Below are 22,613 nucleotides of genomic sequence, written 5' to 3'. Positions count from 1 at the left end.
GGTTAGATCACACATAAAAACCACTTTGGGCCCTAGGAAATTTTCAACGGTGAATGTCATTATCCCCACTGTTTTCTGTGGATTGGTCCTCTTGAGATTTGGATATTTTTCAATTTTGGTGTAATGCCCTAATATTATCTGAAAAAACGGACGGACGGTGTGGATAAAACTCCTACATTACGGTGGGCCCCACAGAACATTCATACGACAGTCAAGGGTGGTAAGGGCCTCACTACACAACCACGTCTCCCTGACGGCTGTATAGAGCTCATCTACCAAAGACGTGGCGTGCATGCGCATCAATCCGGACCGTCAGATCGCGGGTCCTCAATGTGGATGGTCCCAATATTCAACGATTCTCGTCAAGTGTACAAATTAAAAAGAATACTGCCAGCCGTTAAATTTTAAAAGGGTGGGACAGACGGCTAAGATTTCCACTAATTGTGTTTTTATAATGGGTCCTGATTTTGGACGGTTCTGATTGCTACCCTGAAACATTTTCGATAATTTTGAATTCATTATGAAAATGATATCGACACCTGCCTTGATCGATATATAAGCCCTTCATTTTCTTCATTTTCTACTATCTGATACAACTATGTATCATTGTATTACCAAAAGTACGAAGAGTGGGTGTATCTATCAAAAGATGGGTTAAAATAGTGGCTCTTTAATTTCTAAATTTAAAATATTTTCTACTAAAAGAAAAAATAATAAAAAATAATAAAAAGCCGCTTGGAGGCATTTGCCCGTTCCAGAGTCCATAAACTGAGTTATGCCTCATCAGTTTCTCCGTTTTCTTTTGAAATTTTCTTTTCAGACCGTGAAATTCTGATCGAAGTCTGCATTTCTGAAAAAACCCATCACTCCAATTCGTTTTTTAACCTACCATTTTCTTGCTCTATCAGAGGTAGGATTTAGCAGTTCTTTTTTCTTGTTTTCTTTCTTTCTATTTTGACAACTGGTCCAGATCACAATATTAAGAACTGGGTATAGTCAAAAAAGAGATTTTTCATCTCTTGGATTGTTGGGTCGTTTTTGGTTTTCGAGAATTTTGCTTGGAATCTGCAAAATCGTTGATTTTTTTTCGTTTTTTCTCTCTCTGAAACAAAGGAGAATGTATGGGATTTTTGTGAATTACTGTAGTTGATAGCATCCAATTTTTAGATTGTCAATTTCTGTTCTTGGGTTATTGTAATTTTTCCTATTTTTAAGTGCATTGAGATTATCTTTCTCTCTCTGTTTTTTCGTTTGTCTTTTTTAGAAGTGGGGGTTGAATTCCTGCAACAATGGGGGTTATGTCGAGGCGGGTATTGCCTGCCTGCAGCAACCTCTGTTATATCTGCCCCTCGATGCGGGCCCGATCGAGACAGCCTATCAAACGTTACAAGAAGCTCCTCAACGAAATCTTCCCTCGGTCTCAGGTGAATTTCTTGGTTAAGCTTTGTAAATTTACCTGAACTTATTTGATTTGTTGTTCTGTGATTATTAATGATTCGTGTTTGATAGTGTTGATGATTTATAAGTCAGAATTCTAGTGACAGTTTGTCCCCGATATGAATCTAGAATCTGCAATCGGGCTCGGGTTTTCAGTTTGTATAAGTCTGGTCCATTGTCAAGTGATCCAAGCTGTTGATATCATGCGCCTCACCCATGGACAAAAAATCGCTCAGATTGGAAGATCATAGCCATTGAATTTTGGCCTTTTTCTGCCGAATTTTCAACTTAGTTGCATTTTCATTTGTGACCATGAGGTGGATGGAATAATGGGATGGGCGGCAATAATAATGGAAAGGGAGGGGGAGAAGTGGGTGTTTGTGGACAGCCATGTATTGATGAGGGGTCTTCTCAAATGATGAGTGGACCTGATTTGGAATAGAGAGGAGAGATTGTGTTTTGATGTTTTGGCGATCCTGAACAGTTGGTGTTCTTCAAAATGAATGGAGATTGAGAATTCTAGTTAATCAGCTAAGGCTTTGAACAATAAACATGGTTTTCAGTTCTACCTAGTGGGACCTATAGGTCAGTAATCCGGACCATTGGTGATCTTGACAGTTGGTCTACTTTGAAATGAACACAGGTGATGAATTCTATTTTGAGTAATTATATGATTCTCCAGCTGAGACTCTGGACAATAAACATGGGTTTTCAGTTCTACAATGGGGCCATAGTTCAGTAATTGAGACCATTGGTGATCTTGGACAGTTGGTGTTCTTTGAAATGAATGGAGGTGACGAATTCTAGTTTGATTAATCATATGATCCTTCAGCTGAGGCTTTGGACAATAAACATGGTTTTCAGTTCTACCTAGGGGGGCGGATAGTTCAGTAATCTAGACCATTGTCTGTTCTTCCCAAGGTTTAAAGTATCATCCGAAACAGGTACGTGTCAGGCAATACATACCGGTGTCACCAATGAACAATACAGGTGTATGAGCCCTGTATCGACCCAAAACAGCCCGACACGGGGCTATACATAGTGGCATTGGTGGTGAAAGATACGTTATGTAACAGAATGATTTCAAACCTTGATTATGCCCCACCGTGGATGAACCATGCCCCAAAAATCCCTTCAACATGACACTATGACATCCTAACCTTTCGATCTTTTCTTTGGCCTACAAATAGATGGTTAAGAAATAATAAGAGAAATGCAGCACTGGACCACATTCAACTGAAAAAAAGTACCAAGATTGGTGGCTGGGAATTCTCAATTTGAGAGATTTTCTGGGACATGCATGGGCCATGTCCCGAAAAATCTCCCAAATGGGAAAATGCCGATTGCTGGCCCTTCAATTGGTGGCTAGAAAATAGATGGTTAAGAATAAAAATACAGCGAAAGCCCACATTCAGCAAAAAAAAAAAAAAAAAAAAGAAGGGCCAAACCAAATTCTCAATGCTTGGAGATTTTTGTTGCCTGGAATGTCCACAGTGAGCCCCATGATATCAACAGTTTTCATCACTGAACAAAACTCAAGTGTACTGTACAAACTCTCAGCCCAAGCGGTGTACTTTCTCTTCTTCAGTTGGGTTTGGTCAGATCCAATGCCATGAGACTTGTTTCAGCTTCTAAATCACTAATATTGTGTGTGTGTGCGCGCGCGCACGTGTGTGTGTTTTCATCGTTGTCAAAAGATTGAAAATATTATGATCTTTGAGTTCCATGTTTGATATTTTCATTGCTGAACTTAATGCATACTAGGACCTGTTTATCTTCTTTTATCGTTTTTGAAGCTTGGTTCTTTCAGAACTTGAGAGGATATAGAGATGTTTGTTTTGTTTATTTTGTTCCTCAAAAAGGGCAAAAAAAAAAATTTGTTTGGTCACATGGTCATATTTATTCAGAAACTGGAATTGTAAGACGGATTCGAAATCTTACTTTGGTTTCTCAGCTGTAAAATTGGATCATAAGGGAGATTCTACACAAATATGCCATGGAACATCTCACTTTCAGGCTCTTTGTATTTCTTTTCCTAGTTTAGACAAATAATATCTATTTTTTGGTCTGCTACAAATTTCATTTATTTTTTCCTGTCTTTACATTCTGATAGGATGGACAAGCGGATGAAAGGAAGATTTCCAAGCTTTGTGAATATGCTGCAAAGAACCCCCTGCGAATCCCTGAGGTATTCTCCATCTCCATTGAGATGATGTTGCTTTAAAGGTTTGAAATTGTGTTTGTTCATTTCGTGAATCCTTCACGATACCTTATATTGACAAATGCCAAATTGAATAAATTTAATTTAATTGATTGCTATTGGTGTTGTCATTCATGATAAATGATATTTTATAAGGAAAAAAGGTCATCACCTGGTAAGACTATATCTCAATCTCTGGAGATGTGTGGTGGTGGATCAACACCACCAGCTTTTCCATGATAAATGACAATCGACCGAAATGAGTACTGTACACACATCAACTTACAAGAGATGTGGAAGCTAAGTACAATACCATGTCTTTCAAATGTGCTTAACTTTAGTCTAGGTAAGGAGTGACGCCTGTGACTGGAGATGTACACTAGTCGAACTGAGTCGAGCTTGGCCCAGCTCAGCTCAGCTCGGCCAGCAGGCTACCCCAGCTCGAACTCGACTCGGCTCGGTCCTTGGGCCTGATTGGGCAGCTCAAGCCGAGCTTGAGCTCGATCTTTCAAGCTGATTTCGAGCTTAGGTTTTATAGTTTTTAATATGTGTGTGTGTGTGTGTGTGTGTGTGTGTGTGTGTAATATAATATATATTATAATATAAATAATATATAATATATAATTTATTTAAATATATAAATATATACAAAATAGTCGAGTCGAGTTCAGTCTAGCTTGGACTCGGCTCGAAATTTTTTCGAGTTCAAAAAATCAGATCAACTCGGCTCAAACCCAGTTTTGAGTGAGTCTAGTCAAGTGAGTTAACCGAGCTAACTCGGTTCGTGTACAGCTCTACCTGTGACAGCATCAGTTGATACTGTGCTTCTATAATGGATTTTTGTGCTTTTAAAAATAAAAAATAAAAAATCCTCCAAGGAAGAAAAGGTGAAAATAGTAACAAATACTAAAATTTATACATTAATAATAACAAAGAATCATCATCATCTAAGCGTTATCCCAATTAATTGGGGTCGACTACATGAATCTTGTTCTACCATTCCACTATATCAGGGGATTCATAATAATGAAGAATATGTTATGAAATTTTAATATAAGAAATACAAAAAATGAGGAAGTCTCAAATGAAGCTAGTTGGGTGCAAGATTATCATCCAACTAGCACATAAGTGCTGACAAGTCATCTGTGTATGACATCCAACCTGTCCAAAAGGTTGGTCACGTACAAGTACCTGAGCAACAAACAGCAATGAGGCTAATCTTATTGACTATTTGCTCCATGTATATATATTAAAATTCTAAGCTTGTTTCTTACATATTCTCTTCAGATTACAGAGTACCTAGAGCAGAGATGCTACAAGGAATTGCGAAATGAACATTTTGGTCAAGCAAAAGTCGTGATGTACATCTATAGGAAACTTTTAGCTTTGTGCAAGGAGCAGATGTGAGTCCATATATTTAAATCTTCACCTTCAGTTTCTGCTTCAGGTTGACGTTTCATGTTGATAGAGCTGTGAACTTTTTTAAACCCCGCACATGCTTTTAGATCTGATATAGTATCAGCTTCCATCCCTCTACTTGATCTTTTTTCTTTAATCTTCTGTATCTCCCTCCCTCCCTCCCTCTGTGTGTGTGTGTGTGTGTGTGTTCTGAGTAGTTTAGAATTTGGGCATTCATTTTTACTGTATATGAAATGTTACTGTTTCAGGCCACTATATGCTTGTAGCTTATTGTCCATCATAAGGACTCTTCTTGACCAAACACGGCAGGATGGAATGCGCATTCTGGGTTGCAATGCCCTTGTCGATTTTATAGATTGTCAGGTACCTTCTCATGAAATAGTAAATTTATAGTGTGAGTTTGCTACTTCCAGATGTATATTGATAGTAAAGGCAGCGCATGGTTGATTGTGATGCTCCAAAAATTTCCCCCTTTGGTGGATCGAAATTGTCAGATTGGAGTCCCAATAAATGTGGACTGCTGGTTGCTATCCTTCATTGTCATCAGATGTTTAAGATCATCTGATAAGGAAGATATTTGGGCATGGCCCATCGTGTGGTGGGTCCTTCAAATCAACCGCTTAGGTTGTTGAAAGGTCCAACCTGCACATTGCTGAGGTGAACAAAACAGTTTCTTTCAGATAAATATATAAGCATACCTTGATTAAACTCATGTTATCTGTTAGCTCTAACTCATGGAACCGTTATTGAAGCAGATAGATAGCACATACATGTTCAATTTAGAAGGCCTCATACCGAAACTCTGTCAACTGGCTAATGAAGTCGGACAAGATGAAAGAGGGCTTTGTTTGCGTTCTGCAGGGTTGCAAGCTCTCGCTTCCATGGTATGGTCTATTTATTATTGTAAATACCTGTCTTTCTCCTATATAGAGTGATTTTCATTTACTTCTCATGCTGATATTTGCTGATTTTTATGGGACTCAAAACTTTTTAAAGAAACCAAGAAGAAAAAGAAATGAAAAGAAGTTGAAATTTGGGGGGAAAATATATCAAGCTTTAATCTCAAAAGGAATGAGAAAAGTTGTTGAAATAGGCCTTAAAGTTCTTTCTTATTTATTTGCAACCTTATTGGGTGGTGAGACACCAAAAGAACCATGCACGTGAGGGTACCTCACCTAGAAAGCCACATATTGTGCAGGAGCATGTAGGCGTACCCAGGTGCTTGGTGCATGCCTAAGGTAAATGACTCACCCATGGGCCAGGCGAGTCACAACAGGCCCAAAAGGCCTAGGTGTGTGCCTCAGTTGCCTTTGACTACACTGGTGACTGCTCAAATTTCTCTTCATCAGTTGTAGCATGTCACTTCTGACAACATGATTTGAGCACAAGTCCCTATGTTGAAGGATTGGATCATAAAGTCCCCACTATGGTCTTTTACTTGTCTTCATGTTGTAGGCCCCAATTGAACTTTGCATCATGAGCAATTTTCTGTCGTTTCTTTTTTTAAGTGTTCCCCCCCCCCCCCCCAAAAAAAAATATCATTAAGCAGTGGTGTCAATAGATAAAACCTCATGTAAACATGAGTACGTCCAAGTATGTGGGGTTGAAAGAAAACCCGACATGTGAAATATATCCCAGTGGAGGTAACCAGCCAAAATTGACATTTCTAGAGCAATGAAAACCATACCTTATTTATGTCTGCTTGCTCAGGTCTTGAATTTTAGGGAAATTAGTTAACATGCAAGTAGATTGACAAAGAACCAAGATAAATGCCACTAAACCAAAACCGACCTTTTGTAGGGATATGGAACTGGGAGACCTAGAATGTGGTGTAGTGGACGGATCCTCATTATTTTCAATTTTGCGTCTGTTGTAGTTCATGATAAATTCCAAGAGAACTGAAATGGCCGCTTGATTGAGCAGGATCATGAGTTCCATTATCCCCATATGTGGCAATGTGACATGTGTGCACAGGATCCAGGTCATTCATCTGGTAGCTCCCACTTTATATGCGCTGAGGCCTGAAAATAGGTCGGTTGGCTCATCAGGTGGCCACACATATATGGAAAGAGGATGGTATAAGAAAATCTCAATGGTCAATAAGTGACATACATCTGTTGCACACCTGATGAACAGTTTGAATCTTGCACCACGTTGGAGCAGCGGAGAGAGTAGGATCATAATCCTACTCTAGAAAGTAGCCATAGTAAGGCTCAAAATCCAATAGATAGATGTCCACTTGATGCATGGTAGCACAAAACTTTAAGCCTCGTATGGATTAAGGAGAAAGGCTTCCGTTTCGTGGCTATGGAAATCCTTCACATATTATGTTCAAATGTGCAGCTTCAATAATATATGATATTGGGATTCTTTTTATGATCTGTTTAGTGGTCCATTTTGCCTACCTCTCTGCTTTATCTCCCCATTGTTCTCCCCAAATTTCTTTATTTCACTCACTGTTAGCAGCTGGCACCATCTGTAGATATGCCTATCCTGCCACTACCACTACCTCTATGATTCGTAAGGCATGCATTTTTCTTGCTCGATAATACAATGTGTGTGTGTGTGTTTTTTTTGTTTTTTTTTTCATTTTTATGCATAGGTTTGGTTCATGGGGGAGTACTCACATATCTTGATGGACTTCGATGATGTAAGTTCTTCTTTTCATTGAGTGTCCATGCTGCTTTCCATGCATGTCCTGTAGGCTCACCTATATATACCTTTCACAGTGGTGAAAATCAGAACATCTAACCTTGAAATATTTTAAGTACTTAAAATTTGTAAGTTGTGTGGTAATCCATTTTTTATATTTTATAAAATTATTGAAATAGTTCACTTGGACTTTTTATTTGGCTGTTGAAGCAATAGGAGAGAAGTTACTATTATTTGCCAGGTCTAAGCTACGTATGAGTTGTGCTTGATTTTGTTATTTGTATAGGAAAGACATCCTTCATTTTGATTATAAAACCGAAAGTATTGTATTTATTTACCCCCTTCTAATGCATGTTTCCTTTGCGCTTGTGGGATGGATTCAAGATGGTGAACTATGGCTGATCTACTAATTGATTGTAAAATTAGAAAAAATCAAATAAAGGAAGAAAAGTCAATACAAAAAAAAAAAAAAGGAAAAAAAAAGACTAATTGCAACCATTCCTTTGCTGCATAATCTCCATTTCTTGGTGGGTGATTGAGTTTGTATGCTTTTCTTTTGGTCTGAAACAGATTATCTCAGTGACCTTGGAGAATTATGAGGATTCTCAAACTGACTTGGAAAGTTCCAAGATAGTAGGGGACCAAGGTTCGCCATTCCTGGACATTCGAAGGAGCCTGCCTTCATTACAGGACTTTGTTGATACCAAACCTGCATTGGATGACACAATGTAAGACCACCCCAAGTCAATTGCCAGTTATTCTTTTCACTTAAGATAATTTTTTACTTCTTTTCAATGCTATAACTTGTACACGCCTTTGCTTCTTTTGTAACTTTTAACAGTGACACTTCCAAGTGCCCCACATATTGGTCAAGAATCTGCTTGCAAAATATGGCCATGCTAGCAAAGGAGGCAACTACTGTGCGGCGTATTTTGGAACCTTTATTTCACAATTTTGATTCTGGGAATCATTGGTGTCCCGAGAAGGGACTTGCACGTTCTGTTTTATCCAATATACAATTGTTGATGGAAAAGTCAGGTAAATTTTTAATTCCCGCCTTATATATTGCTCTTCCATGACCTTTGAAAATAATTGCTGTCCCCTTGCCTAGCCCTCAATGATTATTTATTTATTTATTTATTTTGGGCTAGGCTAAGTATACATTTGCCACCATTTCTTAAACCTGATGACTCCACCATAGATTTGGCACAAACATGCATATTAATCTAGACAAAACCATCAGATATTGGGTTTTAAATTTTGACCGTTCACCAATTTCTTTTTAACCACCCATTTGACAACCACCAAATTGGATGGTTGGAATCATCTGATGATTTTTTATTTTCAGGAAAATGCTTAAGACCCCAATGGGGCCCATGATTTAGACTCTAGATTGACGTACATGTATGCCGAGTGTATGGGAGATGAGTGCCATGATTTAATAAATGGTGGCAAATGCAGATCTTAGTCTATCCTATTATTTTTATTTCCTAGTATTGTGATAGACTGAGTTGGATAATAAGCCTTGAGCTAGCAATTAATTAATTTTGGTTCAACCTGCAGGAGAGAAGCCCCATCTGTTGTTATCTATGTTGGTCAAGCACTTAGATCACAAGAATGTCATGAAAGAGCCGAGAATGCAGATCGACATTCTTAAAGTTACCACCCATCTTGCTGAGCATTCAAAGCTGCAGGCTTCGGTAGCTATAATTGCTGCGATAAGCGACCTGATTAGACATTTGCGCAAGTGCATGCAATGTTCCATTGAATCATTAGAAGCAGGAGACGATGTAAATCAGTGGAATGCCTCTCTTCATTTTGCATTAGAAGAGTGCCTTGTACAACTATCAAATAAGGTTTATTATTGCTCCCTATGATAGTGACAAATCATGTATAACAAATTCAAAATTTTTTTTTTTTTTTTCGAGTTAGTATTGCAATAAGAGCGCGATATTTTAAAATCTGCTGATATTTTGATAATGTCACGATAATATCATATAGTGTATTTTCTGCTATATTATCGCGAGATTTTCAAAATATTCGGCAATATTTTTCACACTGCTTCCTATTAGTACCGGTTTTGCTTAGGGTGTGTCTGGTTGCACCAAATTTCATGAAATATCATAAATTTGCACCAAATTAATCTGATTAATAATGAAATATCATGATATTTTGTGCAACCAAATGCTCCTTTAGTTTCAGTCCCATGGATTTTATACTGGCAGCACAGTTCCCACCTTGAAGGTATCAAACAGCTAGATGCTCTTGGCTATTAAATAACTTAATTTCTAAATTCCATTTCAATCTGTTCCCTCTTCCTGTGGCTTACGGTAAATAGTGGTATTTTTGGGTGTTCCCAGTTCCCAAGGCAGACAGCGTTGTGGTAGGTAAGAATGGGATCTTCCTGTTCTTATTTCTCTTTTGATTATTTGGGGGGTGGGAAAGAGGGAAAGAAGCTTGTGTAAAGCGGTTTACTTTCCCATGCAGCCCCAGACACCAATCATACAACGTAGGTGGTCTACTCAAATATGTTATGTTCCATCATCCAGTGTCAGATGGTTACACTGTCCAATTGCTTTCCTTTATTCAAGTCGGTTCTGGGAAAGAGCAAACAGCCTCAGCATTCTTTATTCCCCTTTTTCTTGTTTTGGTTGAATACTCAACAATACATTACTATACAAATGACTGACATCTTGAATTAACAGGTGGGAGATGTTGGGCCTATTCTTGATATGATGGCTGTAACACTGGAAAATATCCCAACTACTTCCGTTGTATCCAGAACAACTATGTCTGCCATTTATCGAACTGCACAAATAGTAGCATCTGTCCCTAACATTTCATATTACAAGAAGGTAACATTGACCATAGACTCTGTTTAATACTTGCAAGAGGAATTCTCCACTATGAAATGCACACTTCACGAAACTTCTATGAAGGTTGCACCAAGCATCACCTGTATGTGGCGACCAGGACTGCTGATTTCGATGGGCCACTATGTGGAAGGCCATACCAGTGGCCTAAAAGCTTGGTGATTGGACTTGAGTAGCCATCTGATCAGTGACCTAAAAAAAGGGCCAGTTAACTTAAAAATGAGCTGCTATACACAATCAGTGGGCAAAACTCACAGTAATTTGATGGTTGCAGCTCTCTGTCACTATGATTTTTGACCTATGGCCCATCCACATTATGGTCCATCAATTTAATGGTCCTTATCACCATACATATTTTCCACATGTACGGTGGATGGTACTTCATAGAACTTCTGTGAAGTGCGTTTCTCATATACTTGCATAGATGCAGAAGTATACATGTCTTGAGTTTCTGATTGTTGTTCAAGCCCAGTGAATCCTTGGACTAAGCTGCAGAGCATCTTCCTTGTGATTTCAGGCTTTCCCAGAAGCTTTATTTCACCAGTTGCTATTATTGATGGCCCACCCAGACCATGAGACACGGGTTGGAGCGCATCGTGTCTTTTCAGTTGTGCTTGTGCCATCAACAGCTTCTCTGACAGTTCCACCTTTTCTTGTCTCACCAAAAGAAGACGGTCCACGTCAAGCACTTTCAATAGCTCTCTCGGGCTTCTCGTCTTCAGCTTCTATTTTGGAGAAAGTAGGGGAGATGAGCCCTTCTGCACAGGATGCATCTCAAGACAGCAAGGTTGAATCAGGGGCCGCCAATGATGGGAATGAAGGGATAAGGGAGAATAATTTTCACAATGATATTGTGGAAGGGTGCCAAACTGCGGACCTTGATGTTAAACATTACAAAGTGTATCTATCTCGCAGCCAACATCATAGCATCAAACTCTCTCCTTTATGTTCGGTGAAAGAAGGAAGAACTGTTGCTGAATCTAAGAAGGAAGTAGGAACCACTGAACTGCTGCCACACGTGCCAACCTAGAATTTGTATTGAATATCAGACAGAGCCGTATACTAGGTGGATCCAGCAGTATAGATGGCCCAGGCCAGAAAAAGCCTGGTTCACTCGTCAAGTAAGCCACACTCGTAAAGTGGAACGTGGGAATGTTTCACACGTCGTTGAAACCATCCATTGTCTTCGTGCATGTGTAGGCCACCTGATGAGTTGATCGAGCTGTTTTTCTGCCAGGTTATCTACAAGGTGACTCCCACCTGATGCATGGCTTGGGTGACTAGGGGTGCAGTTCAGGTGGGACGGGACGGGTCAGGCCGGGCTGAGGGTCAACCCAAACCCGATCCTAACTCAAGGGGACCCAAACCGCATCCTGACCCGACCCAAACTCCTCTATATTCAACCTGACCTGACCCAAATACATGTGATTATTTCCAACCCAACCTGTATTTGCTCAATAAACCCAACCCAATTTCAAATCAGGTTGGTGTTTTCCAACCCGAACCCGACCCAAGGACATTGACAACCTGACCCAACTCAACGCAAGCTCAGGTTGGGTAAATTGTTCCCAATTGACCCAACCAGGGTTCAGGTTGAGTGGTTCCTTGAGTTGGTTCGGGCTCAAGTTACAGCACTACAGGTGACCCTCACATGCATGCATGGCCATGTGTAGGGTTGAATATGGGCATAGCAACACTCACATTATATATACATGCAACTGCTAATTTAGCTTTAGTTTCTGTAATTTATGATTGCTGAATTGTGGATTAGTTTCATGTTATCTTTCATAACTGTTCTTGGCCATCTACATGTTATCCAGGAGCTAATTCGGTTGAGTAGTCACCAAGTGGGCCTTCTGCTTTCATCAATTTGGGCTCAGGCAACATCCCCTGAAAACACTCCTACATCTTTTGAGGCAATGGCCCAAACCTATAACCTCGCTTTGATGTTTTCTCGATCCAAGGTGAGGTTTCCTGCTGCTTTTATTGCTATTCGTACAGGTACCACTTGAATTTTCTAGCATTATGTAATAGAGGTTTGCCACATGCACATCTTACTTGCAGCCACATGTTTGTAGGATATCTGAGCTTTTTTGGGTGGTAGACCCACTGTAGAAGATCATTGGGCCAGAAACTGAGGCCATTTAGCTTTCAAGTAGGTCACACATGTAAGAAAACAATTGATGGACTGCTGCTGAGCATTATTTTCATATTATGTGGCCTACCTGATAAATTGAATAGCCTGAATTCTAGGCCAGTTCATCTAGACAGTGGACCCCACATGATGCATGGCTTCGATGTCCTAAAAACATGCTAGTTTGGCATTTTATCTCCATGTAAAGGTGCATGTGGGGCTACCAAACATCATGTACATTATGTAACTTAACTGCTAATCAGACAGTAACAAAATTCGGCTGTAGATTCTTTCTTGAATCTATTCGCTTATTGAACTTGTGTGATTAGATTGTGCAATCTCCTATTCTTGACACTAGATGCAATTCTAAAGTCTTATCTTTTTTTCTTCTTCTTTTATTAAAAGGATTTATAAAGTCTAATCTGAATTATGAGCTTTTCTGAACCTTACAATATTCTATTCTAATTTGTAAGGTGGGACTTTTTGTAGCACAAAAATGCTAATTATTCCACTCTGGGTGGATTTCCCACCTTTCAAACTAATGGACCCTGAAGAATGATATAAATGAAAGATTCTGACCAGTAAAGGGTATTTTATGAATTGCAAGCTTTCTAATGCATTATTCAGTTTTTGACTTTGGACCATGTTGCAAAAGGTTAGATGAATTTGTGACAATACACTTTTATCTACCTATGGCATCATCCACGTCTGAGGATGAGTAAACAAACAGGCCTCAATGTGGCAGAACGTTAAATTTCTTGATATGTCCATTCCATACAAGTGGGGGCCATGGTTCCAAGATCCACAATGTTGATCTGATAGGCCCCACAGTGGATGGGGCCATGGGGGATACCCCAAAAGTAATCCAGATTAGAAAATTGAGAATGTTGATCTGATGAGCCTTGTGACATGTTGGCATGTGTGCTGGGGCTTACGTTAACTCGTGTCCACCAGGGTGGATGTATGTGACCAGTTGAAATCATCATCATCTATGCTTTATCCAACTAATCGTGATTGGCTACATGAATCCTATTTTGCCATTCCACTCTATGTTTGGAATGTCACATTGTCAGGATTCATATAGTGAGCAGTTGAAATAAGTTTAAATATTTTCTCTAACATGCTTAAGCTGATTGCATATGATTGTGATTATCAATATTGTTGTTTTTCCGTGAGTCTTATAAAGATAAAGAAGTTGTTTGAATTTTTTTATGTAAAACCGTTGCAAGTCATATTCTTAGGCTTGATAGATGGTTGTATTTTTACCTTCTTTAGTTTTTTTTTTTTTTTTTTTTTTTTTTTTTTAATGGGGTAGAAAAAGTCATATTCTTGAACTTTTGGCTGATGTATTAAGGTTTTTTTTTTTTTTTTGCCAATGTTGAACTTCATCATTTATAATCTGAAAATATCATCTCTAAACTTATTTTTGTATTATGTGCTTGAGTAACAGTTCGATATGCTTATGACAGACCTCAAGTCATGCAGCCCTAGTTCGCTGTTTTCAGCTTGCGTTCTCTCTTAGGAGCATATCTCTTGAACAAGATGGTGCGTCCTTAGATTTTTCTTATGTTATTGTACCTCTTTCTTCCATTGATATTGAAATAGCACAGTTGGTAACAATTTCCATTTCTGTTACAATTGAATGAAGGAGCATAGAAATGGACTTTTTTCTTTATTAACACACACACACACACACACACATATGGAAATTCTGTTTTGAATTTCCTTATTTGGCAAGTTATTCTTCTAATGGTCATCTTCATTTTGTATCCTTTAAAGGTAGTTTGCAGTACTCTCGTCGGAGGTCTCTCTTTACCTTGGCATCGTCAATGCTTATTTTTTCAGCTAAGGCAGCGAATCTTCTGGAACTGATTCCTTCTGTCAAAGCAATGCTCGTGAATAAAACGGTTGGTTACTAATTGCCTCATCATTGTAAACTTTTAAAGCCCAGAATCACCTTAAACATTCTAAATATTAAGATATTAAGATTTTGCGGAAAAAATATAAATTCAAGGCTTGGGTTATGTAGAGAAGGTATCCTTGTTTCAAGTATCACGTCCATTTCACAGATGTAAATTCATTTCCTGATGTTAGGGCCCCATGAATCATTGATCCACACTGTTGATCGGATGGACTCTGCAATGGGTTGGGGATCCCAGAATCTCCCAGATCAGAAGATCTTATCCCCATCAGATCAACTGTCTGGATTGCCACACCACGGGTACCACCTGCACAGATTGGGTACATCAGAACCTTATAATTAATTCCTTTTCCGGTAAAATATATGGTATTGTAGACAGTTCCATTTCTCTGTTTAAAGAATTGCGGTTTTGAAATTCATTTGTGCTGAGACTTTTTTGAGATGTCTTTTTTTTTTTCAGATGTCTATGTATGCAGCAGCTGTGATTTATGTGTGCATATTCTGTTACAACAGGTTGATCCTTATCTTCATTTGGTTGAAGATAGTAGACTGCAGGCTATTCACCCAACATCTGATTGTGGAAGGACAGGTTACGGATCAGAAGAAGACGAAGCTGCTGCCTTGAAGTCTCTCTTGGCAGTAGAAATGGATGGTGGTCAACTAAAGGAAACTGTGGTCTCCCACTTTATGAAGAAATATGGAAACTTACCTGAGGTAAAATCTTATGTAATTCTCCATGGATCAATAGGTCACACGGAGCATTATGTCAAACAATTTGCATGTGTTGAGCCATATCACCATAACTCCATTGCATATGGATCAAGAAGTCCCTAGAAACTGATTGGAATCAAAGGAAGCGACCAATTTCAGTCACCCGTTAAACAACACGAGTGCAAACCACCCATCTTCTTTGCAGGCATTCATTGAATAATTTCTATACACAAACCACCTCACCTTCTCCTTCGGCATTCCATTCCATAGAGAACTAGGACTAACCAATATTCCTCGTTGGGAGCTTTCTTAAGCTCACCATATCACCAGCGAATGATGACAGTGAAGAAATGATGCACATCAATAATGGTGTGAAAAATGGTGTTGACTAGCAGCTCCCACTTAGACAATGATTCACCATGAAGGTGGACTTCTCAAATGACAGTGGTTATGTTTACAACAGCGACAGGCTTCTAGCCAACAGTAGCACCTTGAAGGCTGATATGAATGAGAACAAAGGGTTTACTAAAGGCCAAACCAAGGATCTCAGTCAATCATGGAGATATTTCTGGTGGCCCCGCAAATCAACTGGATGGGTGAAAATGAAGTATAATACCAATAAACAAAATGACATTCCAGATGCTTGATTGTAATCGACCAATGTAATAGTCTATTACATTGCAACTGTGGGAGTTTATGCTCTCATTGCCGGTCCCAAGCCCAGATAAAGGAGGGTTGTGTCAGGTTGGCAACCGGCATCAAACTGATGAATCCAAACAATATTACATTCTAAATGCCCTTGATAGAGTGGAATGGTGGAACAGGATTCATGCAACGAACCCCAAGTAATTGGGATAAGGCTTAGATGATGATGATGATTGAATAAACAAAATCAACAGGATCTAAACCATTCTAATACCATGCTAACAAAACTAAAAACAAGAAAACACAAAATTTATATCGAATTAAGGGTTGAGGCACTCTTATTAGGTTAGATATCCCAGGTGCACAAGGTTGTACATTGCCTACACAAACTCGTAAGACCCACATTGATATAGATATATAGATATGAGTCATAAACCACATTCAGGGCTCAACGCATGGCTCAGTGGTAGACAGAGTGCATTTCAACATTGAGGCCATTGGTTCGAGTACCCATGTGGGGTGCGTGAAAAAAAGAAAGAGTCATTACCCACATTCCACAAATATTAATCACGGGATAAAAACCAATTAGGGCAAGAACAACAGACACAACACATTAACAGTTGAGTTTGTATTCTCAACAAACATCACTTGTAAAAAAAATCGGGCCTTTCCACTCATTAGACAGGCCACCATGTACGAAACTTATGGATGGTTTAAATTGAATCAGACCTGACAACGATCTGATTCGATGTACTTGTGTCCAATTTGATGAGTGGAGCACCCTGATTTTTTTATTTTTATTTTATTATTATTATTTATTTATTTTTGTGCTAGGTGATGTTCTTGATGGGTCCCATATTTTGCACTGCACGAATGTCTTGCATATCACAAGTTGGCATTTGAGATGGGTTGTATGTTAAGCTAAGCTAAAACCAGTTGCAGGTGATCATTAATCATAGAGGTTTGCTATCTCCATGCTGGAAGATCCTAACCATCTACTGCTGCCCCATATGCATATATGTGGCACATTCGTGCAAGATTCAAGCTGTCCATCAGGTGGCAATGCTTCGTCTATTTGCCCTTGGCCAAAAAATCAGGCTAAAAATCAGGCTGCTTCAGTATCTGGTGAGACTGTACACAAAAATTCGGATTGCTCAGAAGAAGTTGGCTAATGATCCACCTTCAATGGACTCTTGTGGCTATTACATAGTGAGCCGACCCACCTGATTCTTGGGCCAGGGCACATACACTGCGGGGCACATCTGAATATATGACTTAAATCATGCACATGTGCCATGTTGGCAAGTCACAAATGTCTCAACTTGTAGAGGGGCTGGGATCTGCATGCATGTAGAATGAGCAAACTTCTGCATATGTTTCTGCATGTGAATATGCTGGCATGCGCATGGGTTTGGTCATGCGTACATGTGCTCTGTGTGTGTGTGTGTGTGTGTGTGTGTGTGTGTGTGTGTGTGTGTGTGTGTGTGAGAGAGAGAGAGAGAGAGAGAGAGAGTTATCTTAAACACCTTTTGTGTTTCACTGCAGAAGGAGCTGTTGGGAATAAAAATGCAGCTCCAGCAGGAATTTTCGCCTGATGACACATTTCCACTAGGGGCACCGTTATTCATGGAGACATCGCGACCATGTTCGCCACTGGCTCAGGAGTATGAATATTTCGATGAGGTTATAATGGCTTCTTTCTCCCAAATCTAATACTCATCTCTCAATATTCCGAATGCTATGGATGGCCATGTGGGTGATGGGCGTTTCCCTAACAAGGATTTTCAATTTTTTCAGATAATGCCTTCGGCATTGTTGACCAATGAAGATGCTTTCTTTGAGACATCTAGAAGTCAGTTGGATTGCAAAACATCACTCTCAATGAATGCCTTTGACGTTCTAAGCGTTAACCAGCTGATAGAATCGGTATGTATACTGTTTCTTTACACTTCTATTTTCTCCATGACACGGTTCTCAATTTACTCTTCTTTTTAGAATTTTTAAGTCAGGATGGTGCAATGTTTTATTAAAGGCATTTGAGGCACACCCAAAATTCCCCATGGCACCCTGAGAAGACGCAAATCTAACCTTGAAAAGGAAATGGACATGCCTTGAATGAAACCAACCTGAGGAAACACACCTCTAAGCCGGACCCGAGTTGGTTTGGGCCCGGCCTATTCAAAGTGTTGATTTTGCTTGGCCCAAGCATTCACCTATCGGCATCCTTACATTGACTAATATGATTTTTTGTTCGCAAATGTTTTCCACACTTCGTTGATCCAAGGATATTCACCATCTAAGCAATGGTGATTATGCTATATAAGGTCCATTGCTTGGACCTCATCATGCAGTGTCCACTTTAATTGCTTATTTATCACAAACCTCACTTTGATCAAATGATCATAGCCGTCAGACCAATTGTTACTAAATGGACGTTCTGTTGAGGGCGAGGAACCATTCTCAAGCTTAACCTTTGGAAGCCCTTGACTTCCCAACTTCCTGAGTTGGGGAATTTTAGACATTTTTTTTAAAATTGACGAGTTCATGATTTATCCCCCCTTTGCTAATTGGGCAATTAGTTAATTTATCAATTAATGCCAACCCAAACACATTAATTGCCAAATTCGTGAATTTGGTGTGCATTCAAACAGATGCTAAGGGATCCAACTTCACCTCTTTCATTTAAATTTTAATCGATCAATTACATGAATTCTTGTGAAACCTCCATGTCATAAGTTCTGATCAAAGGTGAATATTCCTGACAGGTCCTTGAAGCAGCCTCCCAAGTTGTTAGCTTCCCAGTTTCCAGTACACCCGTGTCTTACAACCAGATGAAAAACCAGTGTGAGGCCCTTGTCGTGGGAAAACAGCAGAAGATGTCTGTACTTTTTAGTTTCAAGCAACAACTGGAACCTGTGTACATCATCCCGACGGAATCAAATGAGGAAAAGGGTTTGGTTTTATCCCATGTGGTAAGTCAAAATTGCACTTTTCCTAATTGCCAGCATATTTTTCTTGACTACGCTTGACATATTGTTGCTTGAATCATGCTACCTGTGCCATAAAGAGGCAGCATATAATGCCCAATCGAAAGAAATGGCATTTCCCAAGTTCGACCCACCAAACAGTGTAGGAGGGCCCACCATTTGGTAATCTAGGCCATTTATCTGGTTGGATCCATCATGGGTTCGGACATGCCCCCCCCCCCCCCCATCAGATGAGTGGAATTTGAGAGGAACCATGTGATCCTCGACCTGAGGATTTGTACAGTGCACTTGTGTCTTCAATTTGCACAGGTGCAACCCATGGTTTAATAATCCAGACCATTGGTCTGTTGCGACCAATCCTTGGTGGACCACTATCCTGAAATCTCCTAGGTTGGGAGATCATAGGCACTATCTTGTGCCCTTTTCAGTTGTACATGGAATATTGCTATTTTTCTGTTCTTAAACATCCATTTACAGGCCAAAGATTAAAAAGATTGTGGTTAGGATTGTCCCAACAAGGAGATTCAAGGCATGATCCTTCCATGGTGGGGTCCAACAGATCAATGGTCTGGATCATTGAACAATGTGCCCCACTTTTTCAAATTAACAAACTTGACCATAGTGTGCTTATCTTCAGCTTTTGGTCATATAACTCATTAGATTATCCTAGTCATATGATGAAAATGGATGGAAGGTTACAGGAGACTCATGTAATCCCTCTTAACTCCTAACGTGGCCCAGTAACCTCTGATATAGCCTAATGATAACGCACCATGTGTGCCTGTCAGATGGAGGGCCATAGTGAAAGACAAAGATTCCTCCATGTGAATGATGATTTTGCCCCTTTTGCTGTGGGCCCCATATCTAATAGGCATACATAGCGCTTTTTCATCGGGCCACATCAAGAGTTACAAGATCTTATAACCTCTGGATATAGGCAATTCTTGACCAAAATGGACGATCATGATTGTCAGCCCAAATTAAACGATTGGCCTTACATGTGCTGTTTGTTGTCCGAGCAAGTTGCACTAAATATTTGCCATGTCATAGAATTAGCCTATTTCCTACCTTCTGTTGCATTTCTTCCTGCTCCCACTAATGCTTCATGTAACTAGCACACTTGTCGATTTCTCGTCATGAGGTTTAAGTCATAGAAATTCCATTTTGTGGTCAATATTACCCACAATATTGAAATTTCAATAATCTCAATGAAGTTGATTGGCAATAATCTCAATGAAGTTTATCCAATCAAATTGCCATTGTTTTAGAACTTATTTTGGCCAAAATATACTTTTCAAAATGATGAACATGCCCCTTAGCCTATGTTTGGATAGTGGGAAGAGAAAAGAAACAAAAACAGAATGGATGACTTTTCCTTTGATGGGAAGTTTCGCTAGGTTCGGATTACGAAGGAAACATTGATTCAAAAGGTAATAATGATCCAAACACCATAGTCAAATTCTCGTGCACAAGATCGAGGCTATTAATGTGAGATCTTTATTTTGATCTCCACTTGATATTCAAACACAACATTCAAAATGAAATCCACGGGAATTCATTTTCATGTGGGATTTCATCATTGGATAATTATTAGAGTTTTCTTTTCTTTCTCCACTATCTAAATAGGCTGTTAGGAAAAAGAGAAAAAAAAAAATGCTAGCTACATCTTTCAAATCACACTACCCATGAAGAGCAAAAACGTCGGTCTTTCCTCTGTCAATTATGATAGGAATCTTATTTTCGATCACACCCATCTCATTCTTCTAGTCTGCCTTTCCTTTTGTGGGTTTCAGAAGGCAACGAAATTCTCAGCACTGGATGGTAAATTGAGCGAATTGCACCATGTTCATGTTTTTCAGCCCCGCTTGTGTTCTAATGATTATGAGCAGTCCTTCAGGCTACCACCTTCGAGCCCATATGACAAGTTCTTGAAAGCTGCCGGATGTTGAAGAGATTGACAGGCTCGACGGTGTGTATATTTGTGGCTATCTGTAGATTGCAATGTCAAGTGTTGTTGGTATCATGTGTTTTGGGAATTTCATTTGCTATTTTTTTCATTCTTTATTTGTAGAAACTCAACATAATGTGGTAATTTTTTAGTGGAAATTTCATTATGGTTTTTGTTATGTTAATGTATCACCGGCTTCCTTATGTTGAACAGGTACCCGCGAATGTCTATTCTTTTGTTCTTTAACTGTCGATTCACAGGCAATCCATCGATCGGATAGGATCATCTGTGGAGGGTGTGGTCCATCGACGAGGGGGTTGCCTACTGGATGATCAGCACAGATAATCAAGATGTAGGCCCCACCTGTGAGGTAGTTGGGCTGAGTGAAGAACAATGCTGTGCATCCTGTGGTAACCTTTTAAAAAAAAAAAAATGTTAAAGGGAGTAAACCGCATTTGAACCATGGGACGGAGGCGGCTATGTTGGCTGAGTAGATTGCTTGATCAAATGGTGGTGTTGAGTGGAACCCATTGCTTGTAAACGGTTGTGGGGCTAATCAGGAAAATCTCACGACAATGTCTCAAAAAATTCACTAAATGATATTATTACGATATTACCATAAAAAATAGTAAAGAGCGGAAGGAATTTGTTATATAAATATATTTTTAAACTTTAAATTTATTTATTTATTACAAAGAATATTTTTATATTTGGCGAGATTTTGCCAATAATATCTTGAGAAAAACTTCAAAATTTGAAAAACTCCTGAAAAAAATCCAGGCTGAGAAATTGCCAAGAACAAGATTTGTCATTATGCTATCAAGCAGATCTATACGTTTTGAGTGTTAGTGGTCCAACTTGGTCTTGATTGGACTATGATCAATCTTGATGATCTCTGAGTGTACTGTTTGTATTCTATCCATTGAATTTCATCATCTGAAGTAGGAATGCAGTGTTCTCTTTTCATTTGATTTCAAATGTTAGGAGCTGCTTGGCAGAGGCCTAAAAAATGAGTTTATCTCATCTCTAATACATAATTACTGTTAATATGAACTCATCATGTATTAGAGATTAATATCTTTTTCTGTTAACTAAAATGAGATGAATTCATGTTTAAATCTCCACCAAACATGTCTTCTGGTCTGAAAGCTTAAGGTTTAAAGTATGGTCTGAAACATGGTTTCTAAAACTGGCTTGATACTAGGGGTGCACATCGAACTGGTAGAACCATGGAACCGACCAAACGGTCTAGTTTGATCCGGTTCCAAAACTCAAAGAACCGTTTAGTTCGGTTCGATTCTCGGTTTGGAGGCATGTAGAACCGAACCGTCGAACCGAACTAAAATTTAAAACAAATAAAAAAATAAAACCCTAACTCCCTAACCAGAACCATGCGGCTGCATCCCTCTCTCTCTCTCTCTCTCTCTCTCTCTCTCTCTCTCTCATTATAAATAAAACATGCAATTGGGCTGGATTATAAAAGGCCCAGAACCGATCCGAAACTGAACCGATTTTCACGGTCTGGTTCCAGTTCGGTTCTAGGGTGCTAACGGTCTGGTTCCGGTTCCGAAAATCCTAGAACCGTAAGGAATGGTTCGGTTCTGGTTTCACCCCAGAACTGCACCGGACCGAACCGACCCATGTGCACCCCTACCTGATACGTATCGTGTATCGTCTATGCCTATG

General features: G+C 39.3%; 1 protein-coding gene across 8 annotated transcripts; it reads left to right on the top strand.

Moving 5' to 3' along the window:
* The first annotated feature begins 658 nt into the window (after nt 1–658).
* Nucleotides 659–21,105, top strand: LOC131246367 (protein SEMI-ROLLED LEAF 2-like). 8 transcript variants are annotated; one of them, XM_058246425.1, is made up of 20 exons: nt 673–910; nt 1,265–1,424; nt 3,551–3,625; nt 4,925–5,040; nt 5,305–5,419; nt 5,809–5,940; nt 7,659–7,706; nt 8,279–8,436; nt 8,550–8,746; nt 9,272–9,564; nt 10,414–10,563; nt 11,099–11,572; nt 12,402–12,545; nt 14,185–14,260; nt 14,495–14,622; nt 15,150–15,350; nt 17,538–17,675; nt 17,790–17,918; nt 18,758–18,964; nt 20,776–21,105. In XM_058246425.1, the coding sequence occupies exons 2-20, from the start codon at nt 1,290–1,292 to the stop codon at nt 20,926–20,928; spliced, it is 3,069 nt and encodes a 1,022-aa protein (XP_058102408.1). In that variant the 5' UTR covers nt 673–910; nt 1,265–1,289; the 3' UTR covers nt 20,929–21,105. The 8 variants fall into 8 exon arrangements, with proteins under 8 accessions (XP_058102412.1, XP_058102408.1, XP_058102411.1 ...); XM_058246428.1 differs by having other exon boundaries at nt 674–910; nt 20,869–21,105; XM_058246427.1 differs by having other exon boundaries at nt 684–910; nt 20,839–21,105.
* The last annotated feature ends 1,508 nt before the right edge of the window (nt 21,106–22,613 follow it).

This window comes from Magnolia sinica, chromosome 5 (assembly GCF_029962835.1).
Source record: "Magnolia sinica isolate HGM2019 chromosome 5, MsV1, whole genome shotgun sequence".
Lineage (NCBI taxonomy): Eukaryota > Viridiplantae > Streptophyta > Magnoliopsida > Magnoliales > Magnoliaceae > Magnolia > Magnolia sinica.
Note: the sequence above shows the minus strand (reverse complement) of the source record. Positions and strands in the feature narration are given on the sequence as shown.

What these genes read in the sequence shown, in the direction of transcription:
- LOC131246367 (XM_058246422.1), top strand. Translation starts at nt 1,290, where the DNA reads ATGGGGGTTATGTCGAGGCGGGTATTGCCTGCCTGCAGCAACCTCTGT. An exon ending in TCTTGATGGACTTCGATGAT is followed by an intron (nt 7,707 to 8,278) that starts GTAAGTTCTTCT and finishes GGTCTGAAACAG; the next exon opens with ATTATCTCAGTGACCTTGGA. An exon ending in ACATTTCATATTACAAGAAG is followed by an intron (nt 10,564 to 11,098) that starts GTAACATTGACC and finishes TTGTGATTTCAG; the next exon opens with GCTTTCCCAGAAGCTTTATT.